Raw genomic sequence first — 24,223 nt, forward strand, 5'->3', positions numbered from 1 at the left:
GTTTTTATTTCCTACACATCAGCTTACATAAAGCTGGCATCTACCACAAATACACTAACCCTATCTTCTGCTCCAGAACAGAAAGAGGTGTGAATGGCAACACACAGACTGGTCACTGACAGAAAACAGCTGATCTTTTTTCTCTGAAGGTGTGTTAAAAATATGTGGATCTAACTGTAGGCAAAACAACTTCATAGTATAAAATGTACAGTCTAAATCTGAATGACCAAAGCATATTTCAATTAGAATAACTGAAATGCAGGTAAGTGCAGACATAAGCCCAAATTCCACGCACAATTACACAAATTGTGCATTCAGATGTGGGAACTGCATAGGCTAAGAGTTCTCATTTGTAATTACAATTTGGGTGCAACTCTAGTATTTAGTGGACAGCTGACCTTTTTAAGTGGACAAAGAGAGCCTTGCCAAAAAGGAAATTCATGGAATTAGAAAAGATAACCTAAACAGAGAAAGAAAATCCAGTGAACAATTTTTCCAGTAGAAAAATCTTGTTACTGCAGGACAGGCCACTTACAGAAACCACAAGACTTTGCCCCCCAGGGCTAGAAGAAATGGAAAACTGAATGGAATTAACCCTGGTGCTATTTTGGGAAAGGTGCAAATAACTATCTTCTTGTCTGTTAACTGCTCTGACAGCGCCTCTCCTTTCCCTTGCAGGTTCACACTACTTGCAGGAACTGCTCACACAGACCACCTCCTACCCTGAGCAAAGGATTCAAGGACGAAACGGAAACAGCAGTGAATCCGAACTCTGAGAAAAAGGAGGACAAGTGTTTCCTTCCACAGGTCTTACAGGTGCCCTGAAGCCTGCTTGATCTCTAAAACTGCTAATAAGGTGAAACTGTTTTCTTTATTAGTTGCCTACAAAAGCATTACACTCTTCAGTACTGTGATACAGCACATCTGAAAGCAAAGAGAGAAGCAGAAAATTCCAATGAAATGCAGAATTTTGTTTTTACCTGGCGTTGGCTCCTTTAAGGTCACAGAAGTGCGAAAGTAAAGCTTTCACTACATCATTGCAGACAACTTTAACTACATCAATGTGACTCAGCCTCTGTCGCAGCTGCTTGGCAATCTCCCAGAAGTCTTCAGATAGCAGCTGGTACAGCTGCCCTTCATCTCTGCTGAGTTGCCCATACCAGGACAGGATGTAATCTCTATAGCTGTAGTCAAACACTGAAAGGAGAAACAAAACAATAAATAGCAAAAACTGCAAAAGAGGAAGGCACACCAAGATAGGAAAAATTTAATCCTCCACCCTTCTCAAAAATTAGATGGGTAATAGGTTTCATATCTTCTTCTTTGAGTTTTAAATTCTTGCCAAAGAAAGTAAGGTTGGCGAAGTTACAGAAATCTGCACCTAACAGGTTACTGGAGGTCACTTTGCAAAGCAAAGCCTGTAAGTGGATTTGCTCAGACAGTCAGGTTACTAGCTACACACAAACCTCAAGCTAATACCTGTCTCTCAACAGTGGATTTGGTTATATGAACTATCATATAATCTGACTGTGTCTAGGCTGTTGCAGACTGAAACCAGTCGCCTTTACAGAGGAATTCAACAGTCTCCACTCCAAAGTCACAGTTAGGGGACGTGGTAAGATTTTAGGATTTCAAAAGACATATACAATACTGAACTGCAGAAAGTACATTATAGGATCAGAAGAGCTAGAGATAAAAGAGAACAAGTAGATAAGCGAGACAGCATGAACTTCAAAAATGATGAGGTATTCCAAACCATATCTACAAGCAATAACCAAGACTACTGTAATTGCAAGTCCCATGGCAACACCATCTTCTACCATTCTGACTTTTCTTTCTGACAACATTTTTGTGTCGCCAGTTTTACTGATGTTTCACTATAGCAGATGTCCCTGGAGGTCTAGGAGGGAGCAGAAGGTGTTCAGGGAGCATGCATGAGCCATGTTTAGCAGTTACAACAAGATGGGGAAAAAGCTGGGGTGGAAGGAGGAGTCAGTTTGCATCTACCAGAGGGAAAACTGAACAAGTAGGGGGAAAATAAGTCGTGTGCCTGATAATCTGAGCACCTTCTTTACCAGACATCCTGATTTCAGACTTCTTCTATCAGAAGTACATCTCATTTGTCAGTGTAAGCCCGTGGTGCAAAGTAATCATGTGACTCCACTATGTCTTACTTTCCACTTTGACAGAAGTTGTTTGTTTGGCAGCTTAGTAAACTATAAAAAGCTCCCTGGCACTGTGACAGTGAACTAAAACCATACTAATAGCTGAACAACTTAAGTTGAATACTTTTGCCTGCCTGAAATACTAGCAGATGTCATCCAACATCACGTTATTAAAAACATTTCAAAAGAAAAGGCTAAAATTGATAAAAGTTTCTAGTCAAATGCTTCATAAATCAACTTCCTCAGGTTTATGAAGAAAGAAACTGAGTCACTTCACTGAGTATGCTGAAATATATAGTTAAAAGCCTTTTGCTAAGTCATTTCAAGGCTTTTAAATTAATTATTCAGGAAAAAAAATCTAAATAGAGGTTTTGAAGTTTTGATTCTTTTTTCTGACCCAGGAGAGAAAAAAATATGCAAAGCCATACTGCAGGATGGGAACTGCCAATGTTGAAACATATCCAGTTTCATTACTTTTCCAAAATAGAAGAAACCGTATTTCATGGAAAACTCTCACCCACAAATACTACAAAGTGATAAAAAATTATAAAAAGTAGTGGTCTTCTGATAAGCAAGCTGAGGAATAATCCCTCGATACACCAAAGAGCAACTGGGAACAGCATTTTAAAACCTGAAGTTTATTACTTATCTCAAGTCTCCCATCACAATATACATTTTAAGTATCTATTTTTCCACAGTTGTCCCCATGTTCTTCCACAACCATCTTTTTCTTACAGCTTGGTTACTCTCTTCTGTTGCAATACCTGAAATGCTGCAGAAAGCTGATCACAGCACAGATTCTTCCTTTTCACCTGCTCTGTAAGAGACCCGTAATTTCTCAAGTGCATTCAAAACACACTGCATTGTGGTATTTGTTATCATCATCACTGGCAGGTAGTGACTTTTTCACATTTTCTTACAGACACCCTCTCTACCCTTTGCAAGGGTGCAAAGTAGCATATTTCTTCAGCACCTTTTGCCTAAGAAGCCAAGTCATGGTATAGAGTGGTGGCTCCTACAGATATCTGTTGGACAGAACTCTACAAAACAAGAGTACAAGAGTAAAACTTATATCTCGACCCCTTAGACTACATTCTCTTTCGGAACATGTATCTATTCCCACCGACTCTTGATTTATAACTGTATTTTTAGGCAATTCCTCTTCAAAATGAGCTCAGTTCCTAGTTCACTCCATAACCACCGTCACATCCAGTGTTAAGCCTCTGTGCTCTGGTAAAGCACAACATTCACACATATAAACAATGCTAATTAGTAAAGTATTATGAGAGTACAACTCTTGCAACTTTACTATACTCCCAGTTGAAATACCTGAAGCAAGATCTATTACGATGGGAAGACTCCAGCTCAGACACAGCAAGGTGATGGTACAGTTCTTCATCTAGGTGTATCAACATGAAAGAACCACGAAATCTAGCGGCAATATCAAACTAAAGACAAAAGATCACCAATCATCACCAAAAATTAAGCCATGCAAGTATGAAATACTTCACTTGTGTTCCTCTCTGCCAGTTACACACTTTCAACACCTTAAATGGATTACCCCACTTTAAACCATATTTTCCTGCACCTACCTTTTATAACTCTCTTCCTTTACATGCTTTCTATAGTTTCCTTGTCACTTCTGAGCGTTGTTGCCCTTCCTGCATCACAACAATTTAATCGTGCTGTTCTCTATAAAATTTGGGGTACTTTAGAGCCCAGAATGTATGCCCAAATGAGCAATGAGACAGGTTTTAGGACTTTGTTTAAAAAACCAAAAATTTTAAAAAGAACACCAGCCACAGACACTAACAGCAGTCTGTGCTGGGGTAAGACACTGCCTCATCCATATGTGTCATCCTGGCCATGATGCGCTGTTGCTGCTTTAGTTTCATGCCTATTGATGCAGCTGGTGCCTCTTTCAGCACACTAAAGAAATACAGAAAACAAATGTGAGAATTTTGTAGAGCGCAGCTTGCTTCCTTCAGAGGAGAAATCTGCTCATGCATCTACTCTCACTATTTTTACACTGCATGTTCTCTAAAACATTGACAACAATTGGTCAGAAGACAAGAAAGAAATAAAAAGAAAAACAGAACACACTTTCAGGACACTAACCACTAACTCAGCCACTACAAACACGAAACAAATTTCTTCTGATCGCATCAGATGCAGTGACAGCAATGAGTCTGGTGCAAAACTGTAGAAACTTCTACTGGGTTTTCTAAATTAGTTCAGAAGATCCAAGTCCTCAGTTGTAATAATCTGATTAAAAGTCACTCCCACATGAACGTGAAGTTGAGCCTCTTCAATTACTTTTTAAAGACTAAACTAAAAGAGTGTTGGGACTAGAGAGCCAGAAGCTTGTGTAGAGGTTAGTGAGGACACCCCTCTAGACCTTTCCTTCATTCCTAACCCCACGCAGGTCTACAGTAACTGCTATCCCTTCTTCTTCCACAGTCATTCATTCAGAGGTTCAGTGGCACCACAAGAGCCAGTGGGTCAGACTGGCTTCAAACCTGCAATTTGCAGAGCTTCACATTAGACAGTTCTACACTGCTAAGATTCATTACCCAACTTTATGAAAAATAACATAGAAATCTGAATAACAAGGACTAAATGCCCACCCATTTTCTCAAAGCACCATTAAAAAACAGACCAGAAATACTCTCTCCATGCAAATGCAGACACAGACTTCCAAGTTTCAAACAAGAAGTAAGTATCCTTTCCTGAAAGCACTGGAGAGACCAGAACCATTACAGTAAGTTATGGTCAAATCCAAAACTCTCCTGTGACTATATGAACAACAGAAGAGAAGGTATAGCTACAACACTGGCTTGAGTTATTCTACAACTGCAAGCACTGCAATCTGTAAAATAGAAATGCAACATTAATACGAATTGTGTTAAGATCCTGCATCAGGAAACCACCATCAAACAGCCAAGAAGCATCCTTACAATGCTGTGCTACTACAACACTAGATTTAACATGCATGATATGGTTATCATAAGCTATACTTGAAGAAAAATACTTTCAATAAAAATTTAACAAAAAAGATGGCAGACTCTACCACCATTAACTACTTGGCAAAGAACTGTTCTATAGACATAAACGTTAAATGCTTAGTTATTTGTTACAACTACTACTCCCCCCCCGCTAAAAGCCAATTCAGTCAAAAAAAGCGCACCTTATCTTCATCCTCAAAAATCAAACTAAAATATTAAAGCCCCTATATTGAAGTCCCTAAAAATTACTAATAAATACTCTGAATATGCAACTCTATAATTTCCAATACATTAATTTTTAAATTTAAAGAGATAAAGGCCATTAGTCACTTGCTGTATTTTAGATTTTAGTATGTTTTAGCTATAGAATACAAATTAAGATGATGAGGTTTTATACTTAATATTATCTTTATTTATTGAAGTTTCTCATGCCCACTAAATCTTTATTTAGACCATGGTCTTAAAGGCTGGCAAAATGCTGTGTAAATGCCCAGACTTCAGTGACTGGGAACCTGCCCCTGTCACTAGCAATAGTGATTTATAGATTTCAGTTCTCTTGTTAAAGTTTGTGCTTGGAAAAACACTAGCATTTCTTGGCTTACTTGCATTTTACAACATTAGTCAAACTCTATGAAACTGACATGTTTAATAGACTAGATGTTATCACCGTGCATAGACGGATAGCCCCTGTGTGAAAGGGATCATACCCTGACAGTCTCCCATTCCACATTGTCTGGTTTATTTTTATTAAAATTTTCTTGACATTTGCTTCTTTAATAATTATTATGAATGTGCAGAAAAAACAAGGAAATTTCCAAATATATAAACAATAGAGAAAAAAAAAATGTGTTAAAAAGATCTAGGAAATGCATTTAAAAAGAGACAAATTTCTGTTCAAATAGTTTTGCCCATGTACCCATTGCCAAGAGTTCTTAGCTCCAAATGTTTGAATCCCAATAGCAGAGAGAACATGAACTCAAATTAAGTCTTGCTCATATTTTGGACCCAAACAACTCATTTTTTGAGAGCTGTGAAAAAAAAGAATACAGCTTTTCAAATAGAGAGTGGCAGAAGCTACTGCAATTTTTTTTTTCTAAATGTCAATGTGGGGATCTTAAGTTGGGAAATGAGACAGATTGGGAAAAAACTCCTTCTGTAAAGGGAAGCCCTGCCTTACATCCCTAACAGAGTTCTTCTAAGGGGTGAACAAGAACACAGACAGGCAAGATCTGATCCACAAGTACAATCTAATTAAATTCCCAGAATATTTCCAACAAGGTCACCTCAACACAAGGTTGAAGGAAGATAAGTCACTATGAAAGAAGAGATGGCTCTCTGGCATGAAATATTTTAAGAGCTAAGAAACACACGATATGAATAAATAGTCAATTTTCACAGCAGAAGAATTTCACCAGTGGAGTTCTGCTGGGATTTGTGCTATGGCCCGCGCCGTTTTACTTACCTGCTTTACTGGATCATTTATGAGTAAGTAATATGGAGACCAATTTTCCTGGCACTACTAAAGCAGTAGAGACAAAGACTGACTGTGAAGAATAACAAAAAGACCACAGAATATGGGGCAATAAAAATGGAAGATGAAATTCAGTTCCTGGGAGACCGGCTACACACACAGCAGATAAATCTACTGATAGCTACAGCCCTCAGCCCAAACAGTACACCGCACAACAGAAGCATGAGTCTGACTGAGCACAGTCTCTCTTAAGAGACATGTTCCTAAACTACCATATGATATGGGCTGAAAACATGAAGTTACCAGATAAGCAACAGGAAGCGTTAAAAGGCTAAAAGTATTTGTAAAAGTGGGTCATCTTTTCTTTGTGTAAGATAAATGAAGGGCAAACAAGAATCAAATCAATCTATCAAGAAAAAGCATGAAAAATACTGAAAAAACATTTCAGTGTTAGTCACTCAAGTACTACCAGCTGAAAAAGGGACTCAGGGGTTTACAACTAAAAGGCCTTCTCTTTCTGCAATATTCAACAAGGAAAATCTTTTTATAATGTTACACTTATTCTGATTTTGAGCACTTAGATTTCATAAAGCACACCACACAGTAGCAGGGCCAGTTCACAGCTTTCCCTCACCTTGTATCTACAGCTTATGCAAGTATGCTATAATCAAGAATGAGGCAGCACTCTCACCATCCTTTTATACTACTCTGTTGTCAATGGGAGATAGTTTAGAACTGAGCTGTAAACCAACGTAAACAGAAGTTCCTTCTTGCTGGCGCTTACTGACCAACATGGTAGAAAGAGAGTTCCCAACAACTCTGTTACACTGGCTTTGGTAAGATGAGAAGCTATCCAAGACACAGCCAACTATTATCAGCCAATGACCATCACAGGAAAACTAAGCACCATAATGTTTTTAAGTTTATTGAAATAAGACTGAAGGTTGAAATGGAAACATGAATTACTCCTTCAGTTAAAACTAAGGATGTTCACTGATATCTATCCTTCCAACTACATTAACAGACTACGATGAGAACATCAGGAAAAATGCAGTAAAGCACATGACAGCTTGTCAAGTGAGACACACTACAGAACCTCAGGGAACAGTGCCGTAATGGAGAGCCACTCTAAACCCAGACAGGAAGGTCCACACAGACTGGCTGTAACACCAGCAAAAGCATGGCATGACTGAGTAACAGTCAACAGGCAATTCTTGAGGGGTGAAGATAGTTAGCAACTACAAGTAAACTCTAGGCAAACTTAATTACACAGATGATGACAAACAGGTGAAGAAGTCTGAATTAACCAAAGGGCTGTCTCTTCATAACCAGCAATAGCATTTCTGAAATTAGGTGATGCTGGCTCCTCCAAAAATGTTATCCTTACATAAACATAAAGAGAAGTAAAACCTGATTAAAAAAAACCCTGCAAAACCCCATCGACTGTGATTATCTGACAACACCTACTCCAAACCTCAAGTGGCAGTAGGAGTCTGAACTGGTCCCCAAGACTAAAATCTCAGGAGAACCGAAAGTCTCCTAACTAAATGAAGGAGACTTTTTGAAGCATTTTGTTGAACAGCATGTTAGATCTAGACAGCAAGAAGTTGGCAAAAATTCCTGGGATTTACAAGTACTTTAATCCTCATCAGTGTAAGATTGATTAGCATTAGAGTATGGCACTAATGAAACAGAAATACAGACAGTATTTTTTATATCATTAGTAATAAAGTTTTATTTAACCATGAACTTGTAAAAAAAGCATTCATAATATCAAGACAACTACAAATTTTGGAACCGTCACAGGGCAAGGAGTGTGTCCTGTCTATTTTCAGACGGATCATTTTACTCTAATAAAAAAGTAAAATGTTTCTTTTTGGGATTCATTCAGTATCTCAAACTTAAGTTGACTTGGACACCTTCCAAAACCAAAAAGCTTGCTTAAGTCTACAGGTGGTAGAGTGAAAAGTACAGTCTCATCCTTGTCAAACTGCATAACGGAGGAGAAGTTGGCTTTGCACTTAGGCCTGGAAGAAATACAATCAAATCTGACAGGTTTGCTCTCCAAAATTCAGAGTGAGAATGCAGGATAAAAGCTACTCTGAAAAAAAATAGCAGAAAGGCAAGCAAGCTGTCACAACAGAAGGTCCTCAACTCTGAAAAATTAATCACTTAAATATTGGTAACTTCCTTTCAGCCTTACTGAGTAAGGATGGACTCATGCATTCAACTGAATGATCTGCGGGATAAACACCTTAGATGAAGACAGCTCCCGTATTTTTTACAGACGGATGAGTTACTCCTATGTGCAAGTAACAGGAGGGAAGTGTAACACAACTATCTTCCCCCCAGTATTCCACAATACCTGTTGTCTGTCTCCAGATAACTCCACTACCTCTGACTCTGTGCCAATTATGTCAAGGCTTCATTTCAAACTCCAATGCAGGTTATCCAAAATCTAAAGTACACATGTCAGAATACAACAAATAACTTGTTAGTGCTTGTTTCATACATGTAATGTTTAGACTCCACTAGCCTTTTCACGTCATCAGGAATCCTATAATCTGACAGATTCCAGATGAAAATGGTGCCTAAAAACAAATTATGTTATAATAGTTCACGTTCACAGAAACATGGTAAAGTGTTCTAATTTTATATTTTAGCTACATATCCTGCTAACAGCTATTCATAAAAATAACTTTAAAAGCACTACACATCCCAAGAAGTTTTCATAAGACAACCAACCTGTTCAAAGCAATGTTAATTTTAAAATATACTCTCCAGATGTGAAAAAAGGAAAAAAAAATAGTGCTGCAAAGAAATCTTAAAGGAAAAAATATTCAAAATTAGATAAAATATTTACAAAAGACTGAAATGGCATCAAATTTTATAATTATATTTTAAAAGCTACAGTACACAACTCTATGTGTTTTCTTCTTTTAGGATGCAAGCCGGGTTTTTTTCCCCTCAAATCATCTTTAAGTTCCAGCCTAGCATAATCTTTAAGTAACAAAGCAAAAAATTTTTGCTTCAAAGTCTGACACTATCCCAAGTTGCACAATATTTTGTATTACCAGGAGTCAGTTGAAAAAAACGTGTGCAGAACTAGTAGTTATTCTTTATTTTAAAGAATTGTAAACAAGATATTTTAAATCCATATGATCATAGTTCACATTCTACAATCTAAAGCCCAGTGACTGTACTGGTGATCCACAGATTTCACAGACTATATCAGCCGGAAAGACAAATTTTGATTTTAGATTCAGTTTTCATGGCAAGAATTGCACTAAATGGGAAGACTGTTTGCAAGAGTCTACAGGATTTATCAGTTCAGGAAAACCCAATCAGGAATCTTTGAATTGTTACCCTTTTGTGTCGTGCACAAGTATTAAGGACTCTATTTTAACATATTTCTGTAAAAAAAAAAAGCCACTAAAATGACAAGATAGCAGTTAAATTGCAAAAACAACACCACCTTACTTACTACAGTAGATCTCTTGGGAAGACCAAGACCTTGCACCTTCATTTTGTATCAAGGAATAAACCAGGGTCATATTCTGAAATCCTGGAATATCGTGCAGTCATGGTTTGCTAAGAGGACAACAGATATTCAGAGCCTAATGCTCCTTTGTCCAAGTTAAGACTCACCTTCTTTCAGTGCTTTATCCATGTTGTGAGAAATAACCACTCTCCTCGACTGGACTGAATCATAGGAGCTTTCAGACCAATTACTCTGAAATTCAAAGAGAACATTCATCATAAGAGGAAGGAATAAACCAAAAATGACAGAAGAAATAAAACTGGAACTCAAGGTGATAGTACTATATAATTTGTTTTTTATACAAATATTGTCACCCCATATGATTAAAACAGATAAGTGTCAATTGTCTATGAGGTTATTATACATGGTTCATTAACCACACATTAATACCCACTGTTGCATATCATACGCTGTACAACTTGCCAAATTATCTTAAGGTTGTGGGTTTTGGTAGAAGGGAGCTGTATCCATTTGCAATTCAATGCATTGAGAATAGGACATGCATTTAATAAAACAACTGGAACACTTCTACTCAGTAGTTTCACAGCTTTTAAGATCTCCAAGAGATAGGTCAATAGCAAATATAACATCTTTACAGCCTACTGTCACAGTGGACTTCATTTAGCCTCATAAACCACTTTTAAATAAAAGCGAAGCCCTTAGATCTCCTACAGTAATTTTGGTTCACATTCTTTTGGGCTTCTTCCTTCAAAAACACTTCTGGCCACTGCATTTTAAGCTGCTGTACTATACAAACATTTGTCTATTTTGAAGTATTGGCTCTTATAGTGTCCAAACAGGTGGGCAGACAGAGAAACATTTTTCAGGGTGTAGACAAAAAACAGTGATTCATCCTGTCCTTATATAGAAAGGACTGTAATTCAAATCAGAAATAGAAATTGTCCCCACTGCCACTCAGCTTATTTTGCTACCCTTGATGGGAGCTCAGACTCTCCTCGGTGAGGAGACAGTGCTTCAGAAACATCCCAATCCCTCCAACATTCACCAAATAGAGAATAAGAAAGCAGTACAAACTTTACATGGGGTTTAAGTAACAACACTCTAATGTTTTTAAAGGTAGTATGCCATTATTTCAGCCAATTTGCAGGCTAATAGTGTATTCTGGTGTAACATGTTTTCCTTCTACTGCAGATACATGCAAGTAGAGTCTAGCATAAAGCCCGTCTAATGGGACATAGATGAAGGAGCCTAAGCACTACCCCAACAGCAAAATAAAGCTGTTCAGATTCTCTTACACCTAACACATAGCATTCCCATGGATACTTTCCAGGCCTTGAGTGCCCTCCTTCCACCCAGTTAATTTGTTCCAGCTTCTGGGTGAGTGCAGCAACACTCCCTAGACGTCTTCCAGTTGCTACTCTGAGACCAGGGCTATGGTCTTCTAGCCATTTTCTTCCCCCCTTGACAACACTATCAATGACAAGAGCAGCAAGATTTCAGCATGTTTGCCTCCATTTGCAGCCCCCCTTACTATCAAAACTATAGTTAAGGTGGGGTAAGAACAGAGTATCATCTGATTAGTGAACCACTACAGATTTTCGTGGCCCCCTTTTACCTGAACATGATGCTGGTAAAAGCTTCAGCCGTACCCACCTAAATGGCTGCAGAAAGTATTTTTGCCATTTGGAAGAACACCTAACAACAATATTTGTAAGGCTCCAATACATCACCTCTGACTGCTAATATTGTCGTGCTTCCTCCACACAAAGCTGTATTAATGCTATTCACACAATTACTTCAGGATTTTTCTGCTTTATTTGCAGCAGGAAATCAGATGATTCATAACCACTCCAATTTAAAAAGAGAAGAGACAGACTCACAGAGACATTAAACATCCCAAATACATTTGGGGAGGGGGAAGGGATTCAGAAAGCCCTATTAAGCAAAGTAGCTCAGGTCTTTCTGTGAAGAAAGGGCTCCTAAACACAAGGCTACAATCCTGACTGAAGCTCTATGCTCAACATACTCCATCTTCCTTAACACTCACACTAGCTTGGGTATCCTACAAGACTAATCCTTCTGCTAAACCGAGTCATGCCTGCATAGAGGTTGGTAACCTCAAGCCCCTAACTTAGGCATCAACAGTCCTCATTTGTACATAGTTTGCAGGAAGTGTTTTTTACAGCCTAAAGTATCAGTAAACGCTCTCATGAAGCGCTAGCCAAATTACTCCTTTCAAAACTAGTTTACACAAGCCGAGATAAGAAAATTATAAATGCTGAACTCTTACTTTTGCCTCCCTATCTGTCTTGGTTCAGGACTTCTTTACAGCAGAGGGAACAAAAAAAGAAAGGCCTTCAGAGGGGATCCATGGTTGCAAGTAGCTTGCTCCACATCACCACACTATGATCCACTCTACACAATTCCACAAAGCAGGAACTGATCCTTTTATGTTTCAATCTTGAACACTCATGTTAAGAACAAAGCAGACTATTATTGTCTCCATGAAATGCTGCCTCAAATACCAAGATACAAACCCACACTTCAGCTTGCAAGGATATATTTCATTGAGAGTGTCCTCTACAGTTGGTATGTTTGACTTCTAAAAGGCACCGGCTTTTCATTTTAAAAAAAAGAGTAACATCGATGTTTAGCATGGAGAAGTTCAAGTGAGACAAGTGATCAAAAAGAATTTAAAAGGTAAGAAGTGAATACCACCACTAGCAAAGGTGATTTTGCTGCTGCACGAATGTAATTACTGAAGGGCAAAGGAAGATGCACAGTACATTGGATTTTATGAGAAATTTTCCATACTCATACAGATATTAAATATAACACCATGAACAGTCTCAGAGAAAAGCACAGAGCAAGAAACAAACTTTTTTTAAAAACAAGGTTTCAACTTTGTTTAAAAACAAATTTTCAAGAACAGATGAGAATCTAACATTTGAATAAACAGGAATGTTTAAATGCATTGGAGGGATGTTGGGTTAGCATTGGTTCGGTTAGTTTAGGCTCAAGAAAAAACAGTTCAGGGGAGACCTTATTGCTGTCTCCAACTGTCCTGGTTTCAGCTGGGATAGAGTTAATTTTCTTCTTAGTAGCTGGTATAGTGCTGTGTTTTGGATTAGTGTGAGAATAATGTTGATAACACACTGATGTTTTAGTTGTTGCTAAGTAGTGCTTATCTTAAGCCAAGGACTTTTCAGTTTCCCATGCTCTGCCAGCAAGCAGGTGTGCAAGAAGCTGGGAGGGAGCATAGCCGGGGCAGCTGACCTGAACTAGCCAAAGAGATATTCCATACCATGGAATGTCATGCCCAGTATATAAACTGGGGGGAGCTGGCCAGGAAGCGCAGATCGCTGCTCGGGCATCGGTCAGTGGGTGTTGAGCAATTGCATTGTGTATCACTTGTCTTTTCTTGGGTGTTATTTCCTTTTTTTTTGTTATATTCCTTTTCATTACAATTATTATTATATTATAATTATTCTTAGTAGTATATTTTATTTTACTTTCGTTATTAAACTGTTCTTATCTCAACCCACAAGTTTTACTTTTTTTTCCTCCTCCCCACCCCACTGGGCAGGGGGAGGGGGAAGCGGCTGCCTGGTGCTTAGCTGCTGGCTGGGGTTAAACCACTACACCAACTACTGAACAAGAGGGTACAGAGAGGAGGGAGCCAGACTCTTCTTGCAGATGCACAGGACAAGAGGCAAGGTTGCAACACAGGAAATTCCCATCACTTACAAGGCAAAACTATTTTAATTATGAGGCTGGTCAAATACCAGAATGGGGGGGCTGAGAGGCTGTGGAGTCACCATCCTTGGAGATACGCAAAACTCAACAGGACAAAGCCCTGAGCAACCTTACTTAGTTGGATCCACTCTGAGAAGGAGGGTGGACTAGATGCCCTCCAGACATTCCTTCACGCTGAACTATTCTGTGATTCTTGATGATCCTTCAGAGAACTGTGAATTTAATTTAGTGACTGATAATGGATCAGAGCTTAAGTTGCCTTCTCTAAAACAGCTGCTCAAACTCCTTTTTCCTTTCAGTCTCACAAACTTGCATGTAGCAGAATCAAGTCTTCAGTCTTGTTAGCTCAGATTTGTTTTTAAAAAAATCTGTTTCTGTGACAATAATGATGAATTAACTAAAAAAAAAAAAAACCATAAAAAACTAACAGGCACCCCTGAGTTGCCTGACATAGAGCAACAAACACCTTAAAACTAACAGTAACAACCCGGTAACACAGGTTTACCAGCACCTGTGGTAACAGAAGGATTTCAGAAAATTCACAGTCCAAACTCAGCTCTAACAGCTGAGAGAATGAAAAATCCAGCAGATTTCAGTAGAAGATTTTATTCCCACCCCTGCCTCAAGTCAGATGGAGGATGTATGTAGACAACAGGTTCAGCTAGAAAGCCTAGACTTGAATGTTTTCACATTTTTCTTCATGTCGCTCATCTAAAGGAAAACGGTGCTACATTTCATGAAACAGTTGGCATAACCCTGACTGAGCCAAAGATGTTCATAAATGGATTTAACACAGCTCAAAGCTCTAGCTTAGATGCTCTTTTATACTGATTAAAACCTGGTACGTTCCCCACTAGTCCTGGCTTGCACTATCACAGCCCAAAAATCAGGCTCCGCTCCATAGAGTTTATTGTTGAAGAATGGCAGAAACCAGACGGAAACTTAAGTAAGACTTGACAAAATGACTTGAAGGGGTAGGGGTGGAGCACATCTGGAAAGCACATGCAAAGAATGAGCTTGCTAACAAACAGGGAGGCCTGTTTCCTGGAACAGTTCAAGTTTTCCCCAATTCTGACTTTGTTTACAGGCTGAAAAAAAGGATGTGTGTATTTCCTGGAGACTTCTGAATAATACTCATTGTTTGATACTTTTGAGAATTATTTAAGACACAGACAACAACAGTCTGAAAGGCCCAGGAAAAAAAACCCAAGGCTGGCACTGAGCTTGAAATTTTGTCTTAGGTTCATCTCCTGCAGATGCAAAAATTAAATCAAATTGTTTAAACCAATAAATGACATTAAGTAATTTAAAATTACTTTTGAAGAAAACAATAAATGTTAAATAATAAAGAATTAAGAAGGTGTTTCAACAACTACACTGAATAAATGGCAAAGCACGGAGAACACAGGAGTACCTTCCACTATCAAGAAATCCATCTGCAACACTCAGTCATCAAATGCAATTCCTAAAACATAACAGCAGAAAGCCAGGCACATGCTACAGGCATGCCACATGCAGACTTATTCTGCCATGGAATTAAAGCCAGAAGCAGAGAAAAATTAACAATTATTTCTATTACCTTAACTCAATTACAACAAAACTAGAACAGAGCTCAGGACAGATCCCACAATATAAATGGGCATTGCGCAGGAGATGCTCAGTTTAATCATGGATCTAAAAGGCAAAGACTACATCCAATTCAGCATACAAGAACTGTCCAGTTACTCATAGCTACTTGCTCCATCCACTGCTGCCCTACTAACTTCCTTCTTTTCTTTGTAAAACATACATTAACATCAGACTGGACTTTGATGACAGAGAGTCACAGCTTCAAATACTACTTCACTGAACCCTCCATAAATTCAGCTTTAACTGATATGGATAGATGTTTTCTTATAGTAGTAAATATAACTTCAACTTACGATGCAAAAATAAATTTTCTATTCACAAGAGTTAATATTTTTAATTAATACCTATAGTTCTATTTAAGATTACAAAGCAAGTACATATGTGTCACATTAAGCATTAATCTACATATATTGAGACACCACAACTACCAATTTAAAAATCAACATACTTAAAGCATGTTAATCCTATTATGTTAAGCATCATTATCTCAATAATGATTTTATAATATCAGCATATCTTATTTCCACTAACATAGTAGCTTCTGAAACATGTAAACCGTGTTTATTATATAGGTATCTTCTATCTTAAATGTACCATGTTCAAAACTGATGAAACTGTAGCTGTATAAAAACTTTATCATCAGGGCAGAACTTCCTTCATTTGAGATTTCCTATAATACTACACAGATAAGAATATGAAAATGAAACTTTTCTCAGGTAATACTTTAATTCCCATCAGTACAGCTAAGAAGTAATTGGTAAGTTAGCATTCAAATTTCTGCTCAGCAAGAAATACAGCATTATTCTCTGCTGGGATCTTTAATATTACCATCACAATAAAGGTTTACGTGAATTCTCAGGGTACATGCACAGCCCCAGTCTACTGAATATCTCCACACTCTCCTCCTCTGTTAAAAACAGACAAGAACCTATGGCCTATACTTCAAGGCCAAAAGAGCCATGTGTTATGAAAACTGAATTGCTTGCAAGCCAGAAAAACCCGCACAGACTCATGCCTCAGCTGCAGAGTCTCAGCTTGACAATAAGAGAGAAACTCCTGCGTTGTCTATCACCGTACCCTCCCCACCACATGACTTTTCACCGTACAAAGGTAGGGTGTTCCGTCTTTTTAACAGAGCATCACAAAACATGCAGAATGAATTGTCATCATTGATTTTATCAACATTAACTTGTTCTCTTTCACTGTGCGTGAAATAGGGGAATTAATGGTAGAGAATGACTGGTCTTATAAACCTCCCACGGACACAACACAAACTTGTTCCCCTTATGACTACACAATTTCTTTTTTTTTTTTAATCACCTAACAAAGTAGCAGCTTGGGAAAGGATATAGTATTCTACATAATTGCCTCCTCCTTGGGTAAATTTTCCTGCTCTCCTTTGCAGAGCACAAGGAACCAAGATCTGGCAATAAGAAGGTACTTGATCAGATTTTATCTTCAGAATGTTTCTGATACATGTGTACAGTATTTTCAATCCCAAAGCTATGTTGAATGCAAGATGCTTTCGCTCTTGACCTTATTACAGAGGTTTCGGTTCCACCTTTAGGACTCGCCTGCCAGAGACTTGGACAGCAAGATCCTAATGAGCCCACCACCTGTCTTTATTATTGACTCAGTGTGGCTCAGTTATCAGGAGAAATGAACTAGCTCCCTAGTTATGTTGTCAGTCATAAAACACTTTTCAAGTGAGAAGCAGTCTCACTCAAAGGTAAAAGCAGCCTGATTCACAGCAAAATATGAAATGTCAATCTAACACAGTGTTGAGAAAATTAAATGTCAAGCACCATACAATGCAGAGCTGAAGATGACACAGGATACAATGGAAGGAAACAGAAAGGGTTGCATGACAAGACAAGAAATCTCTAAATATACATGATCGATAAAAGGCTGTGTAGAAAACTAAGTCTGCTCACCGCTAAGGAGTTATGGGACAAATAAGTGAGGCACAGAGTCTGAAAAACATTTCATTTCCTGAGATCAGTCTCCTCCGAGAATAAAGTTATCACTTCAAAGTTACGTCTGCAGGTAATTAACGCATGCAGTCCTGACAAAACTTCAATTCTGAAAAAGCTTATAAATCCCTAAGGATAACAGATATTCCACAGACCCCTAAAAATAAACTGTAGCAGAAATGTCCAAACTACGTGCCCCAAAGTGTAACAGGCCCCCACTGAACTATAGCTGAATGTCTGCAATTCATGCAACACTCTCTTAAAATTTTAAAATATTCCTGAAATTAGTAGGCAATGCTATGATACCTCTTCATTATTTTAATTTCAGGACTTGCCTAGTAGTAAACTCACCTGCATCGTCAAAAGCTGATCGTTAACCTGCCTATATAAGAGACACCACTAGAACAAAAGTGTCAGACACTCAGTTCTGTTAAAAACAAACCAAAAACTTAAACATATCCTCTCCTTTCAATCCAGAAACAACTGATAAATTAAAAGAATAGCAGTAGATCAGAATATTTGGTTGCAAGCCCAAGAGCATCTAAAACAAGCATGACAGAAGAGCAGCAAGCAGAGACTGTAATGACTGGCAGAAGTAACAGCAAAAATCCTGCAATATTAGAGCTCTCAATATTCCCTAACAGACCAGAGAATGAGACAGACTGTAGAACATGCTTCGCTTTAGGTTGATAGAAACCTCATACATACTTTCGAAGACTCACTAAGGTGTAAAGATCAAGACAGAAAGGAGTTAGGAAGTTTCTCCTCTCCCTCACAGCTGCTCCAAACTGCTCATTACCTCAAGAACTGCTTTGCATCATGCTTGAAACTGGTGCCCGCAGATGGCAAACCTTCCACTTCCTACAGCTGCTGGGGCTCCTGCGAGCTTACCTTCACAAGCTTCATCTGACGGCAAAAGTCCAACAGTGAAGGAAAATGAAACTGCACGTCCTTTCTCTCCGCTTCCCTTAAGTTCCTCAAAAAGAGCCGAGCACTCAGCTTGGACACCATGGCAGATACTCAACCTAGGTTAAGTTGCCATCTCATCTGAGTCACTCAGACCATTTCCAATAATCTCACTACTCATCCTCCTATGGCTTAAATAAAAAACAGCACTATCTTCCAGGATCCAGAGATTTCAATGATTACCTGATCCAATGAGAAAAGATTTACCCATGCCCTCCCATTAATGCCAGATTCACAAAACGTCCACATTCAAGAATAGAACAAGCCTTTAGGAACATAAAACACAGTCACATATGTCTCCCTCAGGGCCAGAAAGTAAGAGTAAACTATTTCTGAAAATGGAGAGCTACCAAACAGAAGTGAACAAGAGTGACCAAGTATGTCAGGAGCTGAGTTTTAAAGAAATACTCAAAATCGTTGGCAACTGTTCAACATAGGAAACTAAAACCAGGACATTAGAATCAGTGCACCCTTTTTGCTGGAAAAAAACACGTTTATTACCTTTCTGTTAGTGCTGCAAGACAGACTAGGTAGATCATTCTCTATACAGAGTATCATTCATTTAATCTGAATTTAAAATGCAGCACTTAAATCTAATAAACTAATCCTTGGGTTTTGCATTATTTAAATGAAGTTGATATCCCAACTCTCTATTATTCAGAGTTTTTGCTTTGAATCAGAGTCAAAACACTATGCTGAAAAGAAAACTCTGTCCTGCCAGTTTTTTTGGCAGAGAAACAACTCACACTGGAAACGTGGGAAAAAGCGTTTTCCTTTCCCTTCCCACTCACTTGGTTAACATGGTTCTTCATATGAGTCAAAGCCATCTCCCCTACAACCACACAAGTTAACAGCAGCGTAGGGAGCAAAACTGAATTTAAAAAGGTGACCCATGTTCTAACCAGGGCTATCTTTGGTATGAGTAAGTCCACTGATACTCGAAAAGTGAAAATCCCCTTTGAGACAGACATTTTTACGGAAGTACAATTGGGTCACCATGCCTTTTTGCTGTCTTGCATTTTGCCGTCTTCCACCACAAATAATCTTGTCCTAAACCAGCTCCTGAGAAGTGCTGAAAAATACCTGACAATAACGTAGAATTTCAAGGTGTCATTCAATTCCCACTTTCAATATCAATAGAAACTATTTACCAATATTATTAATGCCTGCAAGTACTTAAATTAGTAAGTAAAACAATATTATGAGTTGCCTGTACACCTCTCTCCCCTTCTCTTTCCAATGAAAATATAAAAGAACACTGGAAGAAACACAAAGCTTTATGTGGAAGCCAGAAGACTGCCCAGATATACCTTGTGATCAGAGCTCTCACATACAGGAAGACTACGTTGAAAGCACACCTCATCATGGGGATATAAATTGCACACCTTGCTTTGCAGTTCTCAGCAGATTTCAAGTGCTCTTGCTGAGACACCTGACTTTAGTAGAACATCTTCATCTTTCAAGTCCCAAAGGGGTTACACAAACAATATTTAGGACAAAGCACAGCTTCGCATTTGGAAAGATGGCTTCTCTAGTAGCAAGTTCAAGCAAAATGAAAAAAGCACACACCTTGCTCTTCTGAAGTCCAAACCTGCAACACAGCACTTCCTCACTCAAGTTATTCACCTGCATGAACAGGTCCATGAAAATCAACAGCACTAAACTCACATTGTAAGTGCTTGCAGAATTGAGAACTTAGAAAAAACTCCCTTTTTTCAGCACAGCATAAAGAACTCGATCCAAGTCCCTTTGAAGTTGATCAAGAGTACTCCCACTCACTTTCCAAGAGCTGAGCCTGACTCCCACTCAAGTAAATATTTATTACTGAATACGTAGTGTTTCCTCATTTGTTAACGCCAATGTGAAAATCACTCAAGGAATAAAAAATGAACCTATCTGCCTTGAGTTCATGTACATACGAGACATGCAGAGCAAGATGGCAGCCATGGGACTCTTTAAAAAAAAAAAAAAAAAATTAAAATTGTTAGGCCAACAGAGGGCTCTTCTCTATTCTTGAGGAAAAGGTGCAACAAGGCTGAAGAAATTCTAGCTTTACAGTCATCCTACTACTGGCTCCCAGAAAAGAAAAGACAACAGGATCATAAAGCTCTATGAAAAATGGGAGAGTAACAATTGAATGATAATAAAGCGGTGTAAATACAGAAGGATGTATAATAAAAAGATTAACCTACAAATTTTTCAAAGATAAATGTATGGAGGAAACTTTGCAGGAAACATTTTAGTGAATGGCCTATACTTCTATATGCTGCCTATATAGTCACTATTATTTTCGTCACCTACATGTTGCTGAAGCACCAATTGGGAAATCTGCTAAACATACACAAAATTGTGTCCAGAAAAAGTATGTCAAGGAGCTTTGTGGCCCTGAAGCCACTTTGTATCAGAAAGAAATCAACAAAACTGTAAACTGAAGGCATGAGAAACCCAAATAAGATGCCTAGAATTACAGTTTCTAAATAGAAACGGTAAAATACCTCGCTCCTTTTTTGACAGTCCTTTTCATACAGCCAGGTTAAATTTTGAGAACAGTGCACAGAGGGAGGAAAGAAAAATTTTAACTGAATCAGGGAAAGGGTAAAGAAACAATCCCAGAAAAAGGGTTGCAGCAGGTACTGCTGCTTTAGCAGTGACTTTTAAATACCAGATTTCAATTCCCTTCTGAAACAACGAACATATACCATAGAGCTACAATAAATCCAAACACCACATACTAGATCACACAAAGCAAGAGCAGGTGTGCACTATTTACATATACAAATCCAATGGGTGGACACAAAAGGAGAACATCTTGAAGAGGAACAGGCAGTAACATACTACAAAAAGAAAGTGCATATGGTATAGTAACTGAAGTGACTGTATTTGTCTCTGGACAGTTCTAGTTTCACTCCTGTTCAGTGGGCTTATGTATTATGCTTTTCACAAAGGGGGAGAGAGCGAGCGCAATAGATTTTGCTTTTTTCTTCAATTCTCGGCTTCCCAAATTAAATTGATTTTCATTGTTTGGCTATTTCACAAATCCGAAATTTGCTCCTCGTTGCAGCAGCAGGGAGATTTCAGTTATTAAGTTTATATAAAGATTTTTTTGTACTATGTATACAATACATTCTCCTAAAAGTAAATTAACACACATCCAGATGTTCAGATAAGTAAACCAGCACATAAATGTCACTGGAGCTATGGCATTATCACTGAAATATTTAATCTTGCAAATCTGAAGGCAATGGGAATTTATTATTGACGCATTTTTCTTTTCTTTTTTTTCCATCTGGTGTAAGGTAGTTGAATGGTGAAATACAAAAGCATATATAGTCCTTTACTACTCAGGTGCTTATGCACTTAATACACATTTGTTCCCCAGCATTCCTATGACAAAAACCAGCTGAACAATCCCTAGCTGTACCCACTTAATACACTACATACAGGACAGGTACCTTCTGCTTATCACTTGTTGACTTTGTGCGTTACATCTTCTCACTTCCCCATTTCCCACTTCTAACATTCGTACACACTATTTATTCCTCACTCCCTTCAAAAAGCCGAGTATGATGTTGAGTCTTCAAAGCAAAGAAGATTTTTAAAAAGTCTACCAAGAAGACAAAACGAGTATCTCACACACACACTGCCACAAAGAGATCCTGAATGCACCTTTGCGAGTTGTATTATTCATTGAAGTCACCAACCCCCGGCCAAATGATCCCTTCTACTGACAATAACGTCCTGCCAGTTTCCGTTAAATGCCTGGAAAAATGTATTGCTCACAAACACAGGGTCTTTCCCTCCCTAGGCCAAAGAATGAAGGAATAAACCACTACTGCAGGTCATTAGCTGGTTTGATTGGCAAGATGGAAAGACAGCCAACTATATCAGCAAGCGATTTCTAACAGGTTCTCTGCCCTGCCAGCACCCTCTGCTTTCTGCAAATTCAGCTGCATTGACTGCAGCCCCAGAAACACAGAAGTGACAGCATTATTTACTTGCTGCTAACAAGAAGAGCACAGGTACTAACCATAATGAACTGGGTCACCAGAACAGCTAGGCTGTACACCAAGGTGGCACAAATTATGCTCCTTTTTCTTTGTAGAGCGCTCTCAGGTATGCTGCGTGACACTATCAAAGTGAAATAGCACTTACGTGGTATTCCCTACCGCTGCAGCACTTCACGTACCAACACGCCCCACTACGGTCTACAACTCACTGGTGAGGGGCCAAGGGCACCCAGCTGGAGTTACTGGCTGTGACGTCAAACACCACATCCCTGCGACCCATGGGCAGAGCCCGAGTGCTGGCACATCCTCATTTCCAGCTGTAGTTTTTCAGGCCTGTCTAGGATCAGCTCTGGAGCACTGGATGACTGGATGGGGGGCAGGGGCATGGATGGGAGGAAAGTTATTTTGACTAGCACCTGTAGTCAGTCTCCAAAAATGTTGTGCTACCAGTCCCATTCAGAAGAAACCAAAAAATACTCCTAAGCAGTGAGCTACGAAGAGCTCATGAACATGTATTAGTACATTTTAGAAGATGTACAGAAAATACATTTGTTTATCTTTTGCATAGAGGTCTGCAGTGGTCTGAGAACACGTTGGCACTTCCTCAAGGCATTATGATAACACTATCTACAGCTGCCCAACTTCAAAGCATGCATTTAAGCAATGCTACACCGGCTCTTTGAGCACGTCTACCTCTTTTACTAATGACATTTCAACTGAAGAAGCAGAAAAGGATTTGAGACACAGCCAACAACAAATTGCCGTATGAGCGTTCCCGCAATCCGAAGGTCTCTCTCAGAGCAAAGACTTCATTTTTCCTGCCCGCCTGCTACCCTCCAGCACAACTTTTCCCATTTAAAGCCCCGACGAGCGGCAGAGAGTGGGCAGGCTCCTGCGGCCGCCGGCAGACAACGGGACACCGGGTTTGGGTGGCCCAGCGCTCCGCGGCGGAGCGAGGGCCGCGCAGCCTCCATCCCCCTCCTCCCCACTCTCCCGCCGGCGCGAAGGGGAGGGCACGCCGCGGCCGCGGCCACCGCCCGCCCCGCTCCGCTCCGCTCCCCTCCCGCCACTTACCCCCGCGACCCGCAGGACCGGGGCTGCGGCGGCGAAGTCCGGCGGCGGCAGGCGGCGGCGGCCGCGACACGTCAGGACGATCAGGGTGCCCAGCGCGGCGGCGGCGGCGGCGCAGCCCGCGTAGAGGGCGAGGCGGAGCAGCAGCAGGGCCAGGCACGGCGGCCCGCCGCCCCCCGCCTCGGCCCGCTCCTGCCCCAGGTGGACGACGGACACGGCCAGCAGCCCCAGCCCCGCCGCCAGCACGAAGCGGGACGAGCCGGGATCCTCGTCCTCCTCGTCTTCCGCCGCCTCCTCCTCGCCGCCGCCGCCGGCCACAGCGGCGGCCGCCGGGGCGCTGCGGCGGCCGGCCTCGCCGCCGGGGCCGTGCGAGCCCGGCGGGCCCGGGACGGCGGCCCCCACCGCCTCGGACTGCCCGGCCGTGCTGCTAGCGCTTTCGGCACCGGGGAACATGCTGCTCCTGGCGCCGCTGGGAGCAAGAGCATCTCCCGCCGCGGCAGCCCCCTGCGAAGGTCGCCGCTCCCGCGCCCCCCCCTCTCCTCCTCCGCCGCCTCCTCCGCCGCCCGCCGCCGCCACTGGCACCGCTGCGGCCGCCGGGGGAGCCGGAGCTCATGCCCGGCGGCAGGCGGATGCGCGGCGGCCCGGCCGCTTCCTGGCGGCCGCTGAGGCGGCAGCGCT

At 40.3% G+C, this 24,223-nt stretch overlaps 1 protein-coding gene across 1 annotated transcript in view; it reads right to left on the reverse strand.

Annotated features, from left to right (window-relative positions):
• The window catches only part of SNX25 (sorting nexin 25), an 89,826-nt gene extending 66,094 nt beyond the window's left edge, over window positions 1–23,732 (reverse strand). The window contains exons 1-3 of the mRNA XM_050896180.1: window positions 23,549–23,732; window positions 10,290–10,374; window positions 981–1,197 (exon numbers count right to left, since the gene is read on the reverse strand). Coding sequence (XP_050752137.1) covers window positions 981–1,197; window positions 10,290–10,311 — 239 coding nt within the window. The 5' untranslated portion in view covers window positions 10,312–10,374; window positions 23,549–23,732. The remainder of the gene's footprint in view (window positions 1–980; window positions 1,198–10,289; window positions 10,375–23,548) is intronic.
• Between the last annotated feature and the right edge of the window lie 491 nt (window positions 23,733–24,223).

The sequence above is a fragment of the Gymnogyps californianus genome, chromosome 4 (assembly GCF_018139145.2).
Source record: "Gymnogyps californianus isolate 813 chromosome 4, ASM1813914v2, whole genome shotgun sequence".
Lineage (NCBI taxonomy): Eukaryota > Metazoa > Chordata > Aves > Accipitriformes > Cathartidae > Gymnogyps > Gymnogyps californianus.